The sequence below is a fragment of the Asparagus officinalis genome, chromosome 3, assembly GCF_001876935.1.
Source record: "Asparagus officinalis chromosome 3, Aspof.V1, whole genome shotgun sequence".
NCBI classification, from domain to species: Eukaryota; Viridiplantae; Streptophyta; class Magnoliopsida; order Asparagales; family Asparagaceae; genus Asparagus; species Asparagus officinalis.
Window position 1 is genome coordinate 103,014,749 of NC_033796.1, and position 15,258 is coordinate 103,030,006.

At 40.1% G+C, this 15,258-nt stretch overlaps 2 protein-coding genes across 2 annotated transcripts; one reads left to right on the forward strand and one right to left on the reverse strand.

Annotated features, from left to right (window-relative positions):
* LOC109835508 (protein FAR1-RELATED SEQUENCE 9-like) lies at positions 4,380–5,318 on the reverse strand. The gene is made up of 2 exons (XM_020403482.1): positions 4,866–5,318; positions 4,380–4,685 (listed from the first exon to the last, which is right to left on the reverse strand). Exons 1-2 carry the CDS (start codon positions 5,316–5,318, stop codon positions 4,380–4,382), a joined length of 759 nt encoding a protein of 252 aa, XP_020259071.1.
* LOC109835452 (chlorophyllase-2, chloroplastic-like) lies at positions 8,051–11,116 on the forward strand. Its single transcript, XM_020403434.1, has 2 exons — positions 8,051–8,361; positions 10,318–11,116. Exons 1-2 carry the CDS (start codon positions 8,116–8,118, stop codon positions 10,984–10,986), a joined length of 915 nt encoding a protein of 304 aa, XP_020259023.1. The 5' UTR covers positions 8,051–8,115; the 3' UTR covers positions 10,987–11,116.

Sequence of the window (15,258 nt, forward strand, 5' to 3'; positions counted from 1 at the left end):
TTATTAGGGTAGTATTATTAGCTTGTAGCTGCCCCAAGACCACTCCACAAAGGGTCTCGGTATTTGAGAGGATATCTAATGGAGCAACTAAGTCCAAGCCAAAATGTTTCCGCAAGAAACAATCTGCCGTTCAAGGTGACGAACCTCCGGAAGTCACAATAAATATGGCTGATAAGGGAAAGTCGATTCGACCTTCTAGCTCTGACCCGCTTATATCTCATCGTCTAACCCGGTTGCGATCAGGGACCACTAGACGTAGGGACTACCAAAGAATGCAGAGAGGGTTATCCTCGGACGATGAAGCATCGGATGCTAACTCTGCAGTCGCTTCTGACAATACGGTATCTAGCCCAGGGCAATCCCGCGAAGTGTTTATGATTAACACCGAAGAAGCAGCTAAAATGGTTGAGGATGCTCTAGCCAAGCAGAAGCAAGCATTTAAATTCGAAATAGAAACGGCTATGCAACAGATGAAGGAAGAGCACGACCGACAGATTCAGGCTCTTTCCAATCAAATGGGCGAATCCAGCCGTCGCAACGCTGCTAACCAAGTAGGTAGCGATTCAGATGTGGATGAACGCCTTAATGCTGATAACCCTCTCGTTGACCAAAACGCTGGGGGTGGCCCCACTAAAGACGACAACGCTGGGGGTGGCCCCGTTATTCCTCTTAAGAATCGTCCAAAGCCCGATACGAGCGAGGATGAGAAAATGAAAGATCTCGAGAGTAAAATCAACGCTCTAATGTCTGATCGAGAGGTAAAGAGGACTGGCATTCCATGTCCATATCCAAGAGAGTGGGACACAATAGCATACCCGGCGAAGTTCAACTTGATTAACTTCACGCCGTTTGACGGGAAGGGTTCACCCACTCAACATCTGATCTACTTCAAGTCCCACTTGGGTATGATCTCCGGCAATGAAGCCTTGATGGTTCGGTCATTCGTTGGCACCCTTCGCGGGCCGGCCTTCGATTGGTACCGCCGTCTCAAGCCCGGAAGTATTAACAACTGGGACGATATGGAGAACTCATTCCTTGGTAACTTCTTTGATGACGACGATGAGGTATCCATCAGGACACTTTTCGATGAGAAACAAGAAGATGACGAGACAGTCGACGACTTCGTCAAGCGCTTTCGGAATAAAGCAATGAACTGCCGAGATCCGATCACGGAGGACTTCATCCTCCAGACATGTCATAACAACCTATCTATTGAGATATTAGAAGTTATGGGAGTCGCACCGTCCAACACTTGGAAAGAGTTGAAGACGCGCGGAGAGCGGGCCGAACGCTTCCTCCGAAGAAAGAAAGCCGAGAGGAGCCAACCGACGGCGAATCTTCCGAACTCAAACTTTGCCTCCCGTGGTAAAGGAAAGGCACATGCAGCGGTTGTAGACGTTAATCAGACATCGCAAAAACCCTGAAGGCAGCAAAAGATTTCGGATCCGAGACTCCAAAAAGAGTACTCCTTCAAGGACGAAGATGTTCCGGCTATTTTCGAGTCTCTCCTTAAAAATAACAAGATTAAGCTACCACCTATCCCAGATCAGGAGGAAACTGATAATACTGCGGATCCGAAGTACTGTGCGTACCACAGGAGGATCCTTCATCCTACCAAGTCTTGTTTCGCTCTTAAGAATAGCATCCAGACCTTGGTTGAAGCCGGCGTTATATCGCTCAATTAAACCGAATGAACACTCCGAAGAGTATACGAGTATAAACTGCTTCTCCAGACTCCGACAAGTATAAGAGTATAAACTGCTTCTTAATCCTCCGATCGGTATAAGAGGTTAAACTGCTCCCTGATACTCCAATTGGTATATGAGTCTAAACTATTTCCTACCATTGACGGGAAGTTCCAGGAGAATTTTTATATGTAATATTCTTAAGGATAACCCGATCATGTAACCGAATGCAATGATAAACTCAGTTTCGCGAAGAAGCTGGGTGTGGATGATTCTTGTAACGGGGAGTTCCCGAAAGAATACTATATGTAATTTTCTTAGGGATAACCCGATCATTACAAACAAAGTGATATACACTAAACCCCCATTGTGATTTCCGAACACTCGTTTGCTGAGATGAAATTCGATCACTTCATTGGATCAATTTTCCCTCACAAAACTCTCACTGGTGCTTGACGACTCATAGTCTCCCACCACAGAGTCCCCCACCGATCAGACTAATTGACGGTGGGACCACCAAAATTCTTTCCTGTTTAATCCATTCAAACTTTCGCTATGTTCGTGCACTCAACACTTTCATGGTTAGAGTCCGGATATAATGCTTAGAATTTTAATCTGTCAATCCTTGATGAATTGTCAAACCCCTTCGCGTTAAGTCCTTATCACTTAACACCAGAGATCCCACTCTTAGTTTCACATTCCCGGATTCTTGAAGTGGAGATCCCACTTTGAGTTTCCTTTTGCAACTGGAGATAGAATATAAAATTCTTCCTCTTCAGTGCCGGGAGATAGAATATAAAATTCTTCCTCTTCCATTTTCCAATCTGTCTTTACCATGAAAAAAAGACACAATTCCCAACTTCTAATCCGTGCACTTTGTGCACGGGGAATTTTATCTCAACTCCTAAATAGAGATAAGCCTACGCCTAACACGCGTTGCCGGTTTAGTCTTTCACCGATTGAAAAAGACACCAGAATCCAGTCTGGGGCATTTTATCCCGAAGCCTAAGTAGGGATAAGTCAACGCTTAACCCGCGTTGCTGGGTGGTTCGTTCCCGTAAAAATGACCGAGTCTACGTATTCAGCATCGTAGCAACAAAAATCCATGCCTTTTATGCATGGGGAATTTTATCCCGAATCCTGAGCAGGGATAAGTCAACGCCTAACACGCGTTGCCGGTTAGTCTTTTGCCGTGAAAAGGACAAAAGTCCACATATTCGACATTGTGGCATGTCGTTATTCATAACGCCAAAATCCGTGCTTCACACGCGCGGGGAATTTTATCTCGAACCCTAAGTAGGGATAAGTCAACGCCTAACTCGCGTTGCCGGTTTAGTCTTTCACCGATTGAAGAAGACACCAGAATTCCAATCTGGGGACTTTTATCCCGAAGCCTAAGTAGGGATAGGTCAGCGTCTAATACACGTTGTCGGGTAGCCTATTCCCGTAACAATGGCGAAGTCTACGTATTCAATATCGTAGCATCAAGTCTAAGGGAGTTCATTCCTTTAGCACAACGTCACGTGCGGAACGGACTTAAACAATCCGCATGCAAGCCCGATTCAAACGGTAATCGGTAAAGGCACGCCAAATCCGTTGAAGGCTGAGGGTTTGCCAAAAACCTTAAAGTCTACGTCTGATACACGTCGCTGTTTAGTCTTTTCACAGGAGAAAGACGAAGTCTACGTATTCAATATCGTAGCACTAAAAGAGTTAACTCTTTTAGCATAACGTTACATGCAGAACGGACTTAAACAATCCGCATGCTAGCCCGACTCAAACGGTAGTCGGTAAAGGCTTATCAAACCCGTTGATGGCTGAGAATTTGCGAAAAATTCTATAAATACGCGTCATTGACGTATCAGCTTCATTAGTTGGTCTCATGACTTGAACATCCAACAAACTTCAGGATAAGATCCACACGTGCAGATGAATCAGCTTTAATAGTTGGTCCTGCAGCCCAACATTCGGGACCGTCACGCTCCAATGCCTTAAGAGCTTAAACTGTGTAGACTCCAGCAAACGTACGAGTATAAACTGTGTTAACGCCGGTCAACGCGTTACAGTAAAGATCGATGCCGGTCAACGCATCAGCAATTTCGCCAAAATAAGGCAAAAGATGACTCCAAGGATTTCAGTTACAATCAGATATGAATTCCCGACGGAGAGGATCAGTTCAAAGCCAACTCAATGGCACGAGCTAAGTTCAGAAAGTTACACACCAATCTCAGTTCAAGATTTCGACAGCGGTCAGACGATAAACACAGCGCCGGAAGAACTTTACCTATTCGACGAAACAATGAATAGATTGAAGGCTGAAGAAGTTAAGAATTGAGATAGTTCAAGGTCACTCTACGAAATTGAGGAGATGGCCTATCTTATCCAAAGCATTCCAGACTCCTCAATAAAAGAATGAGTCTGGAATACTTTGGAGGGGGTATCTGTAGGCGTCTAAAAATGCCTATAGGTATCCACACACAGCTCGAGAACTTTGGAGGGGGTGTCTGTAGGCGTCTAAAAATGCCTATGGGTGCCCGCACACAGCTCAAGACAAAGAGAAGGTGATGAACGTCGTTATCCGAATCAAAGAGGATCATCCAACGCCGACAAGCGCATGAAGCGAATCGGCAAACTGTTGATGACACGACAACAAACCACCACAAGCGCAAACGCCAAGTGGACCGCACGCGTTAATCAACTCAAAGCGTACAAACGCGCCCAATAGTCAGTTAACACGCACGCATCATTCAACTCGTGCATGTTAACCAATTCGTGCGCATCAATCACTTCAATTGCATTACATTGTTCTGATATTTCCTTGAACTGCAATGAATGCCTCATCTCAGCACCTTTTGTCCATCGGTTCACAACAAGATGTCTTGGTATTTTTGTTACATCAGCTTGGTTCAGTGCAAAAAAACCATGTCTACATACTATACCTATTTTCTCAAACAGCCTACACGTACATTGCACGTCATTGTTCAAGTAAGCGTGTTTCACCTAAAATTCAAAAAACAATGTATATTAGCACCGAATAAAAAAAGAAATGACAAGCGCATGAAATGGTCACTGAATCTCGATTCAGTGGTGTGAATCGAGATTCACTTCATTGAATCGCGATTCACTGCATTGAATCTGGATTCAATTTTTATTGTTTCAATCTCCATTATTAAGTTTTACCTCAAATATTTTTCCATGTCTCTTTTTGTCCTTTATGGAAAAAATCTTCACGCCATCTTCTTCTGATATACTGTTGATACTCATATCATAACAGGATGACATTATCTCTTTCTGTACCTCATAAAACATTGTTCGAGTGTACAACTCTGCTGCATCCCTCTCCAATAACAATGGCGTGTCCATTCTTGGCATCGACTTTGTTCCTTCATAGTTTAATCTTGCGTTTGTATGCCTTTGCTTCTCCATAGCACTCTCGTATCGGAGATAAAATTCTGTCAATGTGTCAGATCTACGGTTGAATTTGTCAAAAAAACTGTTCTCACTCTCTGATATTGATGTAGTACGCAATAAACCAGCCAATGGATCATCAGCATAATAGGCTGGAATCCATGACTCCCGAATGTTATACAGTTCACACAACCATTCATTACTTTCAAGCTTATATTCTTTCATAACATCTTTCCAACCTACTTCAAATGTTGCTGGATCTATATCTATACTCCAAATCAGTGCATTGATCTTCCTCTTGAAATCATCCATCTTCGAAATGCATTTTGCCAACTACAATATAAATATATAACGAAAGATTCAGTATTTATCTAATGAGGATTCATGATATTTATATATTTATATGTGGGATTCATTACCTTTTGGTTAAATTTCTTCATGATGTGCCACATGCACAAACGGTGACGTGCTTCTGTAAAGACGGTTGGTATAGCTTGCTTCATGGCAGGGCACTGATCTGTAACAATACACTTTGGCTCGCGAATCATGCATTTCATGAATACCTCAAAAATCCAGACATAGTTATCAATGTCCTCTTTAACTATCAATCCTGCTGCAAATACAACACACTTCTTATAATTGTCGAGACCAGTGAATGGAACAAACTTCATGTTGTACCTATTGTATCACATACAAAAAATATAAGATTCACTATGATATATAATAACAATATTGAAAATCGTAAGAGATTAACTATAAGATCTTACTTGTTTGTGGAATATGTAGAGTCAAATGATATCACATCTCCAAATACATCGTAATTTCTTCGACCAATAACATCTGCCCAAAAAATGCGAGTTAATCAACCCCCTTCATCGACTGCATAATCATAGAAAAATCCATCACACATCTCCTTCTTATCCGTGAACTTCTCGATGATCATTTGAGCATCTCGATCACCAATATAAAGCTTCATATCCCTACTCCAATTTTTAAACTCGGTACACGTAGCACCAACATTAGAATAACTTCTACACAACTCCTTAGCAAAGTTATATGTTTTGTTAGGCCCCATGTTGGCTTTTGCACCATCAAATACAAGTTTCTTATGTGTGAGACCGAGAACTCTATTTGACTTCAAAAATTGTTTCCCGCTCCCGGAGACCAAAAAATGAGAATGCTCTTCAACGAATGAGAGAACATTATATCCTTTCAAACCATCGAACTTAAAAACGACTTTAGCTTTGCAACCACATCTACTAGATACAGTTCTCCTTCTCTTTTTCGAAATGCTATTAAAATCCTCAAAATCAACATCCATCTTTGATTCATTGCTGCCAGCTCTACTGCAAACAATGTGTTTAAGAAGAACTGTATCGTCCTCATGTTTCTTCTCTGTATGTCGTCTGATCTCAAACCCATTTTTACATCCATACTCTCGGTAAAACTCTATACCAACCTCTAGTGATCGGAAGCTTTGGTTTAGATAAGATTTAAATTCAGCTTCAACCCGAGGTTTCCAATACATACCACCACCTGGTGATTGAAAAGGAATCGAGCTAACTTCATCCATTCCATCTTCCCTAAAATCACTGTCCGATGCATTTATAACATTTGGTTCCTTTATTTGTTCATTGCTGCCTACAACTGAAAATAAAATAACATAAATCATATGGCTATGTTTTGATATACTGAATCTGGATTCATTACAATGAATCTGTATTCACTGGAGTGAATCTCGATTCACTGCATTGAATTCAGATTCACTACAGTAAACATGTGAATTCAGTTGAACATGTTCTAGTTGTTAGAGAATGCAGTGATTTTCATAATATATTCACATGTTTACTGTAGTGAATCTGGATTCAATGCATTGAATCCAGATTCACTACAGTAAACATGTGAATACACTATGAAAATCACTGCATTCTCTAACAACTAGAACGTGTTCAACTGAATTCAAGCTCTCCAATTAAATTTACATAAAATGTATACGAATGTAAACTCCTAGATAATAAGTCATATGACTAAGTTTTGATATACTGAATCTGGATCCATTACAATGAATCTAGATTCACTAGAGTGAATCTAGATTCACTGCATTGAATTCATATTATTGCTAATTAATCTGGAGTGAATCTCGATTCACTGCATTGAAACCAGATTAACTACAGTAAACAAGTGAATAAATTATGAAAATCACTGCAGTCTCTAACAATGAATCTCGATTCAATGCAGTGAATCTATATTAACAACTAGAATGTGTTCAACTGAATTCAAGCTCTCCATTTAAATCTCCATAAAATGTTTAAGAATGTAAGCTCCTAGATAATAAGTCATATGACTAAGTTTTGATATACTGAATCTGGATCCATTACAATGAATCTGAATTCACTGGAGTGAAACTTGATTCACTGCATTGAATCCAGATTCACTACAGTATACATGTGAATACACTATGAAAATCACTGCAGACTCTAACAACTAAAACCTGCTCACCTGAATTCAAGCTCTTCATTTAAATCTCCATAAAATGTTTAAGAATGGCCAGCTGATGGACGATGAAGGAGAGAGCTGAAGAACGATGAAGGACAGATGCTGGTTGTGGAGTAACTAGAAGACGATTTCTCGATTGAGAGAGAGCTGAAGGACGATGAACGAGAGCTGCTGGTTGTGGAGTGATGAGGAGCACGAGTTGCACGATACATGAATACATGACAAATTAAGGAGCTAAAAAAGCCAAAAAAAACCGTATGGTCCTAACCAAAAACCATATGGAGAACACGTGGTTAATTACTAACATTTGTCGGGTTATGCCTACGCATGAGGTTACTGATATTTATCCCTCATGAAGGTAGAACGGGGCTAATAAAGCCAGTAAGAATCCCACAAGCCAGTAAGAATCTCCCGCTGAAGAGCTAGGTACGTAAAACATTCTCTCTATATATATAATAATCTATATCACTGCAGCGCCCAAGAAAAAATTAGAGAAATAATAGTAGTGATAGTACACAGTTCAAGCATGAGTTTGCCTTGCGGTGTCTTTGATCTTGGCAAATACACTGTTGATTCGAAAACCGTACCTGAGAAAGATCGTTCCAACCCCTCAGGTCCTAATAAGCCTCTCCTAATTAAGTATCCAACTGATGGAGAGGAGACTAAGTTCCCAGTGGTCTTATTGCTCCATGGATATTTACTGGTTAATTCCTTCTACTCTCAGCTTATGCACCATGTCGCTTCTCATGGGTTCATTGTAATAGCTCCTCAGGTTAGTGTTTATTGTACATAACAATACAACCATTTGTTTATTCAAAGATTATACGGTGTCTGTGACGATTCAAGTAATCAATTTTAGTCCGACTCCCTTGGAAAACATTTAGATTACGCTTGGCCCATTTTCAGATAAACCCCAGAATTTTTAAGATATCAGTACTTCACCTCCAAAATTTTAAGCATTTCACAAAATCTTCACTGATAACAAGGGTGGGCGAACGGTCAGTTCAGTTGTTTTTTACTATTTTTTGTCATACTGAATTAACCGAACTAGATTCAAAACCGTATCAAACCAAATCAAATCGGTTCCGTATGGGGCAATTTGGTTCGGTTTGTTTAGATTGGGCATAGACATGTTATATCAAGTTAAAATACTAAGCTCTTACTCATTCAACCCTTTCACTCATCTTATATCTCATGTTGATGAGAAATTCGTCAAATCAACTACTTTACAAACTAAAACCGAATCTATATCAATTAAAATATATAAAATGTTAGTATATCTAGTATTGGGTTATTTTCATGTATATACCCCTTAAATCATGGGTATTTGCAAAGCTACCCCACAAATCATCAGTTTTGGAAAAAAAAAATACCCCTAGAATCAAGAAGTCACCAACTTGGTGAGTAAATAATAGACAATCTTGTTGATGTTTTTACATTCCAATTATAAATTAGCCTATCAAAGTTGGTGATTAATTCATTTGCAGATATTTTTTTAATTGATTATTTGGGGGTTAGTTTTGCAAATACTAAGATTTGGTGGTAGTTTCGCATATACTCATGACTTAAGGGGCATACATGCAAATAACTCTTTATCTTTTCACCTAAAAAAAGTGAAGTATTTATACAATTAAGTTGAAATTGGTCAATCATGTTATTTTAGTTACAAATATTTCAAAACCAAACCGAACCGAAGTTATTCTACAACTGAACCAAATTGCAGAAGTTTGGTCAGTTCAGTGAGTTTGCACCGATTAATGCTCACGCTTAGTTTAAAATCTTTTTAGCGTTCACCACTAACAGCATGATGAGGGTTAACAAGTTCATGGGGCTCCCCAAAATAATGCTGGAAGTTCGTGTGTTCTCTGAAATAATATTAAAAATTAGAGGGATATTTTGAAAAAAATTGGGGAGACTGCAACGTTTGGAGAGTAGTAGAAAAACTTCAAAGTTATGGGGGTTTCTGTGGGGACTCAAAAGTTATGAGGGTTAAGTGAACAGCTTCAATATTTGGGGTTATTTCGAAACGGTCCAAACGTTTTGGGGGTTTTGTGAAACTTTCCCTATTTTTTAGCTTTGATACCACTTATTAGGATTAATCCATCTTTTTAATATGTTATAATGAGTCTTAAGTAGAGGTTGAAAACTGAACGACACAAATGTTATTTTGTTGGACCTAATACGAAGGACAAATACTCTAATACCGCAGAGATAAATATTTGATGCATACAAAATCATCCAATTTAAATAAATACTTGGCAGTACCCATGCCCGTGCATTGTTGAAAAGTTTCCTGCCTGTGTTTATGTCAGGATATAAATTTAGGAAACACGACCTAAATTTCTTTTATAGATCGCAATACATTATGTAAATTCATGACAGTATATCACACCACAACATAAATTTTTGATAGATTGGCAGCAGATTATTATCTCCATGCTTCAAAATTCTGTAAATACTTACTCGACATGTCACATATATTCGAGCCTATTGTGGAAGAATCTTCTGATGAAACATGAGATGTGACTTTGTAACTATTGAAGTAGGTAAGCATGACACGTATATTCGTATCTGATTCTATTTTGAGAGATGTGAAAAGAACTTAATCTCATTGGCAGGTTCTACAGCTTGTGAATCTTCATGTGTATGATTTTTCTAACTCTCTGCGCATCCAAAACACAAATCTATTCAAATTACTTCCACTCAATAATATCCCTTTTTCCTGCAGCTATACTCAATAGCATGCCTAGACTGTGAAGGAGAAATCCAGTCAGCAGCAACGCTGACAGACTGGCTCATCGACAATCTAGCTCCAGCCCTGCCTGGCATCAAACCAAACCTAAACAAGCTCGTAATCTCCGGCCACAGCCGTGGTGGCAAAGACGCTTTCGCCCTTGCCTTAGGCCTTGCCAAAACCAAGCTCGAATTCTCAGCGCTAATCGGCATCTGTCCAGTCGATGGACCGCTAGGAGGAATTCAAACATTCCCTCCAGTCCTCACTCACAACCCTCACTCATTTGATCTCAACATGCCGACATTGGTAATTGGTTCAGGCCTTGGTGGGGTACCGAGGATTTCATGTTTAAATTGGCCTTGTGCACCAAAGGGACTGAGTCATGAGGAGTTCTTCAAGGAGTGTCGCGCTCCTTCGTGGTACTTTGTTGGGAACGAGTATGGGCACATGGATGTGTTGGATGATGAGACTGAGGGACTTAAAGGGATAATATCTAATTGCACTTGTAAGAATGGGAAGGAGAGGAAGCCAATGAGGTTGTTTGTGGGTGGAGTTATGGTTGCATTTATAAGAGGGTATTTGGATGGTGACAAGAAGGATTTGGAGGCTATTAGGGATGATCCAAAGCTTGCGCCTATTGAGTTTTCAGTGGCTACACGATAGAGTTTGCAGTGCTAATATTCCTATATATGATCGATGTATATCACATATATCATCACTCCAGAAGAGTTTATTTAAACTAGCACATGACAGATATTATAAATTTTTTAGGGATCTCGCTTTTCAATCTAAATCGCTATGATACCGATCGTAAGGGGTTTACTTTTGATCCGAAACAACAACTTCAGGGTTTTGTGGCTAATCTTAACCTTATGGCGAAATGATCAAAAAAATAAAAGCTTATAAGAAAACACAGTAGACAGTCAAAAATATCAGACTGTTGATCAAGCAGCTCAGACGATGGCATTACTATGCCTGCGATTTGGTTTGTTGAGAATTTTCCTGACTGTACATATGTCAGGATGTAAGGTTAGGAAACACGATGTAATTTAGAGTGATCGATGAACATCATAACTTTTGATCTATTGGCAACAAATACTTATTTCCATAAATCATTTCTTCGGATAGAACAAGATTCTGTAAATACTTACTCGAAATCTCACTTATACTCACTTATACTAGAGCCCACTGTGGAAATATCATAAAACATGGCACATAAATTTGTAACTTATTCTACTTTGAGAGATTTAAAAAGAATATCTCATTGACAGATTCTATAGTGTACATGATGTCTGAGCTAGACTTAAATAATTATATGCTTGTGAATCTATGTGTTTACACTATGATATTTGTAATTATTGTGTATTGGCCAAGATGTGTCACTACTGCAAAGGGGACTATTGGCGACGGACAAATCCGTCGCCAAAAGTCAAAATTCCGTCGCTAATTGATTTAGCGATGGAAAAATAGAAATTCCGTCGCTAAAACGCCGTCACTATTTTCAGGGTAGGTAAATCTACCTTTAGTGACGGTAAATCCGTCGCTAAATATCACCGTCGGATATATAGCGACGGAAAATCCGTCATTTATGTCGATTTTTTTGACGACGGTATTTTCCGTCGCTATATATTTAGTCGTCGCTATTTTTTATTGACGACGGAAAATCTGTCGCCAAATTCTATTTTTTTGGCGACGGTATTTATATGCTGGCGTGTCAGTTTTCCGTCGCTAAAAGATCTTTTAGCGACGGAATATCCGTCGCTAAATGTAATCTGAAATTTTTTAAAAAATTATTTGAAAATTTGAAATTCCTATACAATATATTTCACAATAATAACATGTACAATAAATTTACACAACACAAGCACATATGACACATATTTCATTCTCACGCATATATAACAATTATTTCACTAAAAACATAATAAATATCCCAACATCATAAATGTTATTTATACAGCACACCCATTGTTTTCAATGTTAAAACAAATAAAATCAATCCCGATCATCATCATCCTCATCACCAACTCCACCTTGTCGAGAAGTCCCAGCCTAAAAATATAAATAAAACGTTATAGAGCAATACGTACATCATCAAAAACTGAATTTTACAGTAAAGTAACAAATTATAAAACAACAAGGCATGACATGCAAGTATAGCAATAATAGAGTATCATGGCATATTCTTACATGTTATATGATTCAGAGAGAGTATCATGGCATATTTTTATGTATTATACGCAAGCACGCACATGTTTTTAACAACGCACGCACACACTCTAACCTCACCCGCACACACGCACGCACCCGTACCTATCTCCACCAACACGCACACACGCACGCACGAGTACCCAGCTCAACCCAATCCCCACACTTCCCCCTCCCCCACCACGACCAAACCCAACATCAAGCACGCACATAACGACCACGACAATACCCAGCTCAACCCAATCCCCACCCTTCCCCCTCCCCCACCACGACCAAACCCAACATCAAGCACGCACATAACGACCACGACAATACAACACATGCAAGCACTGTTTGGCGTGAGCAGCTAACATGTACTTTTCAGTCTGATATATTTCCTTGTTAAGATTAACAAGTGTGTAACCGTAGTCATCCTTCGCCTTTTTCAGCTCACACCAACGAACCTTAAACATCACATGTCTGACTTCATTATTAATCCCATAGAAAATCTCCACAATGTCTTGTACCTGACCGTAGCAATAGATTTCACCTTGTATCGGATTTAGATAACTAAGTAAGAATTTTATATTTAATTCATTTAATTAAAAAAGAAATATATATATATATATATATTACCTGATCCGCCAAAAACCGTCTCCTATATGCCTCCTGAGCATCAGAAGGCAGAGTCGATATGAACTGGGTGAATTCCAGCTCCCTCTGCTCCCGGCGCCTCCGTTCTTCCTCCGCCATCTGGAGTAGCTCCGACTCCCGACGCGACTGCCAATCTTCCATCGCTTTCATCCGCTGCTCCATAGTCGGGTCTTGAGAAGAACTGCATCCTGGTGGAGCTGCAGACTCGTAGGTGCTACTGGACTCGTACGGCCGATGCTCGGATCCTCTCCACCTGTATCTGTTCTTCCTACTCGGTCCAATGACCGTCTCGATGATGCTATCCTCCTCCTCTCTACTTAATCGGGTCGGAGTGTTAGAATCGACCTGAGTCTGTGATAATTGCTCCTGCACCTTAGCATGTAATTTCTCCTGCGATATACCAAAACAACCCGGTCAATTCTAACACATTTAAAATGCATTGTTATAAAAATTAAATATACAAATTAACTGCTACTTACAGCCAGATCCCGGTTCTGCGCTTTCTTCACTTCATCGGCGTAATTTGGTCTCCAACCAGTCAGAATACGATCTGCAAAATGCCCGAGTTCTCCCCTTCCCTATTTTATTCACATATATCATTAACTCATAACACATAAATTATACTCAAATTGATAACCTAAGAGCTAATATATTATATACCTCAAGCGCCAATTGATGATAATGCTGGCTGAAGGACCTGGAGCCCCCGTGATGCTCGTAACTGCGGGGCGCATTGCGGTTCCTCCTTGCTGTTTCAGCTTGATCCTGCAAAACAATGTTAAACAGATATAATATAGATTTCAAACAATAAACGAAAATATATACTTCAATAATACCTGAATTTCGGCCGTGTCCCAATAATCGCAAAGTGCAAAAAAATCAACTCCATCCACGCGCTCGTCAAGATGCCAGTAACGCTCCCAATCTTTTGTTCTTTGAATAAAATATTTCTTCTTCAGCTCAAACCGCCACCTCTTGAACGATAGATTGATTTGCGTGAAGCAGTAAGTCCAGGCACAAGCGTAATCGTCAAGAAAGAAAAATCGCTTCAGCATACAATGAAAAAAGAGATACAAATCAGTGTGTTAAACAAAATAATATAAACTATAAAATAAATGACTCACACATATATATCGCCAACAAGCCACCAGCGCATCAATCCGCTGCGACTTCCACGTCAAATATATGAACTCACACATATATATCTCCAACAAGCCACCAGCGCATCAATCTGCTGCGACTTCCACGTCAAAAATATGTTGAAGAAATCATGTCTCCTGCCTAAAGCGGCGAGGAAATTGTTGAAAGAGTTAGCAAATGGCCCGACAGGCACGCCGTTCTCCCATCGGATCACGGCCCTCCGATGAATATCTGGGATGAGGTTCTGTGTCTTGGTACCACCTTCAGGCGAAATATAAATCAATCAATATCGATAATACAAATTAAAATATTAACAGATAAACTATAAAAATCTATACACACCTTTCAATTCGAGGCATCTACGCCTTGCTTGTTCATACCTATGCTGTGCGATAGGTCGCAAATCATGATAAGCATCCCAATCCCCCTTCACCTTGGCCGGGTCGTGGGCTCGCTGATCCGGAATAGAATCCGGCGGTAGTGACGCAGCTTCTACAGCTGCGCTATATGGCTCATATCGGCGCTCCTCTAATACATCTGCATGCGGAGGAGGCGACGGCGGCATCTCTGCATGCTGGGTAGGATCAACGAGTGTCTCCGCATCAGGTGGAGCATCTCCTCGTCCTGTGTCCTGTGGTGACGAGTCATGTGTAGCAGCGATGCGGCCTGCGTAGGAAATGTTAAAAATTAATGTTAGGCTCGTATTAATAGTTTATAGAAATGTGCAGATATAATAAATAAATAAAAATACCTGACGTAGAGCCATGTGCGTCGCCTCCAGAATGTCTACCAAAAAGTCTCTCAAGCGCTCTCTTACGTAATCCTTTTGTCATTTATACTTTGAAAACATAATGAGTACCCAACAAAACTATAATACATGACATCAACTGATACATGATAACCAATCAAACAGATAATATAAAGGCAATACTATAATACATGACACAAACTGAT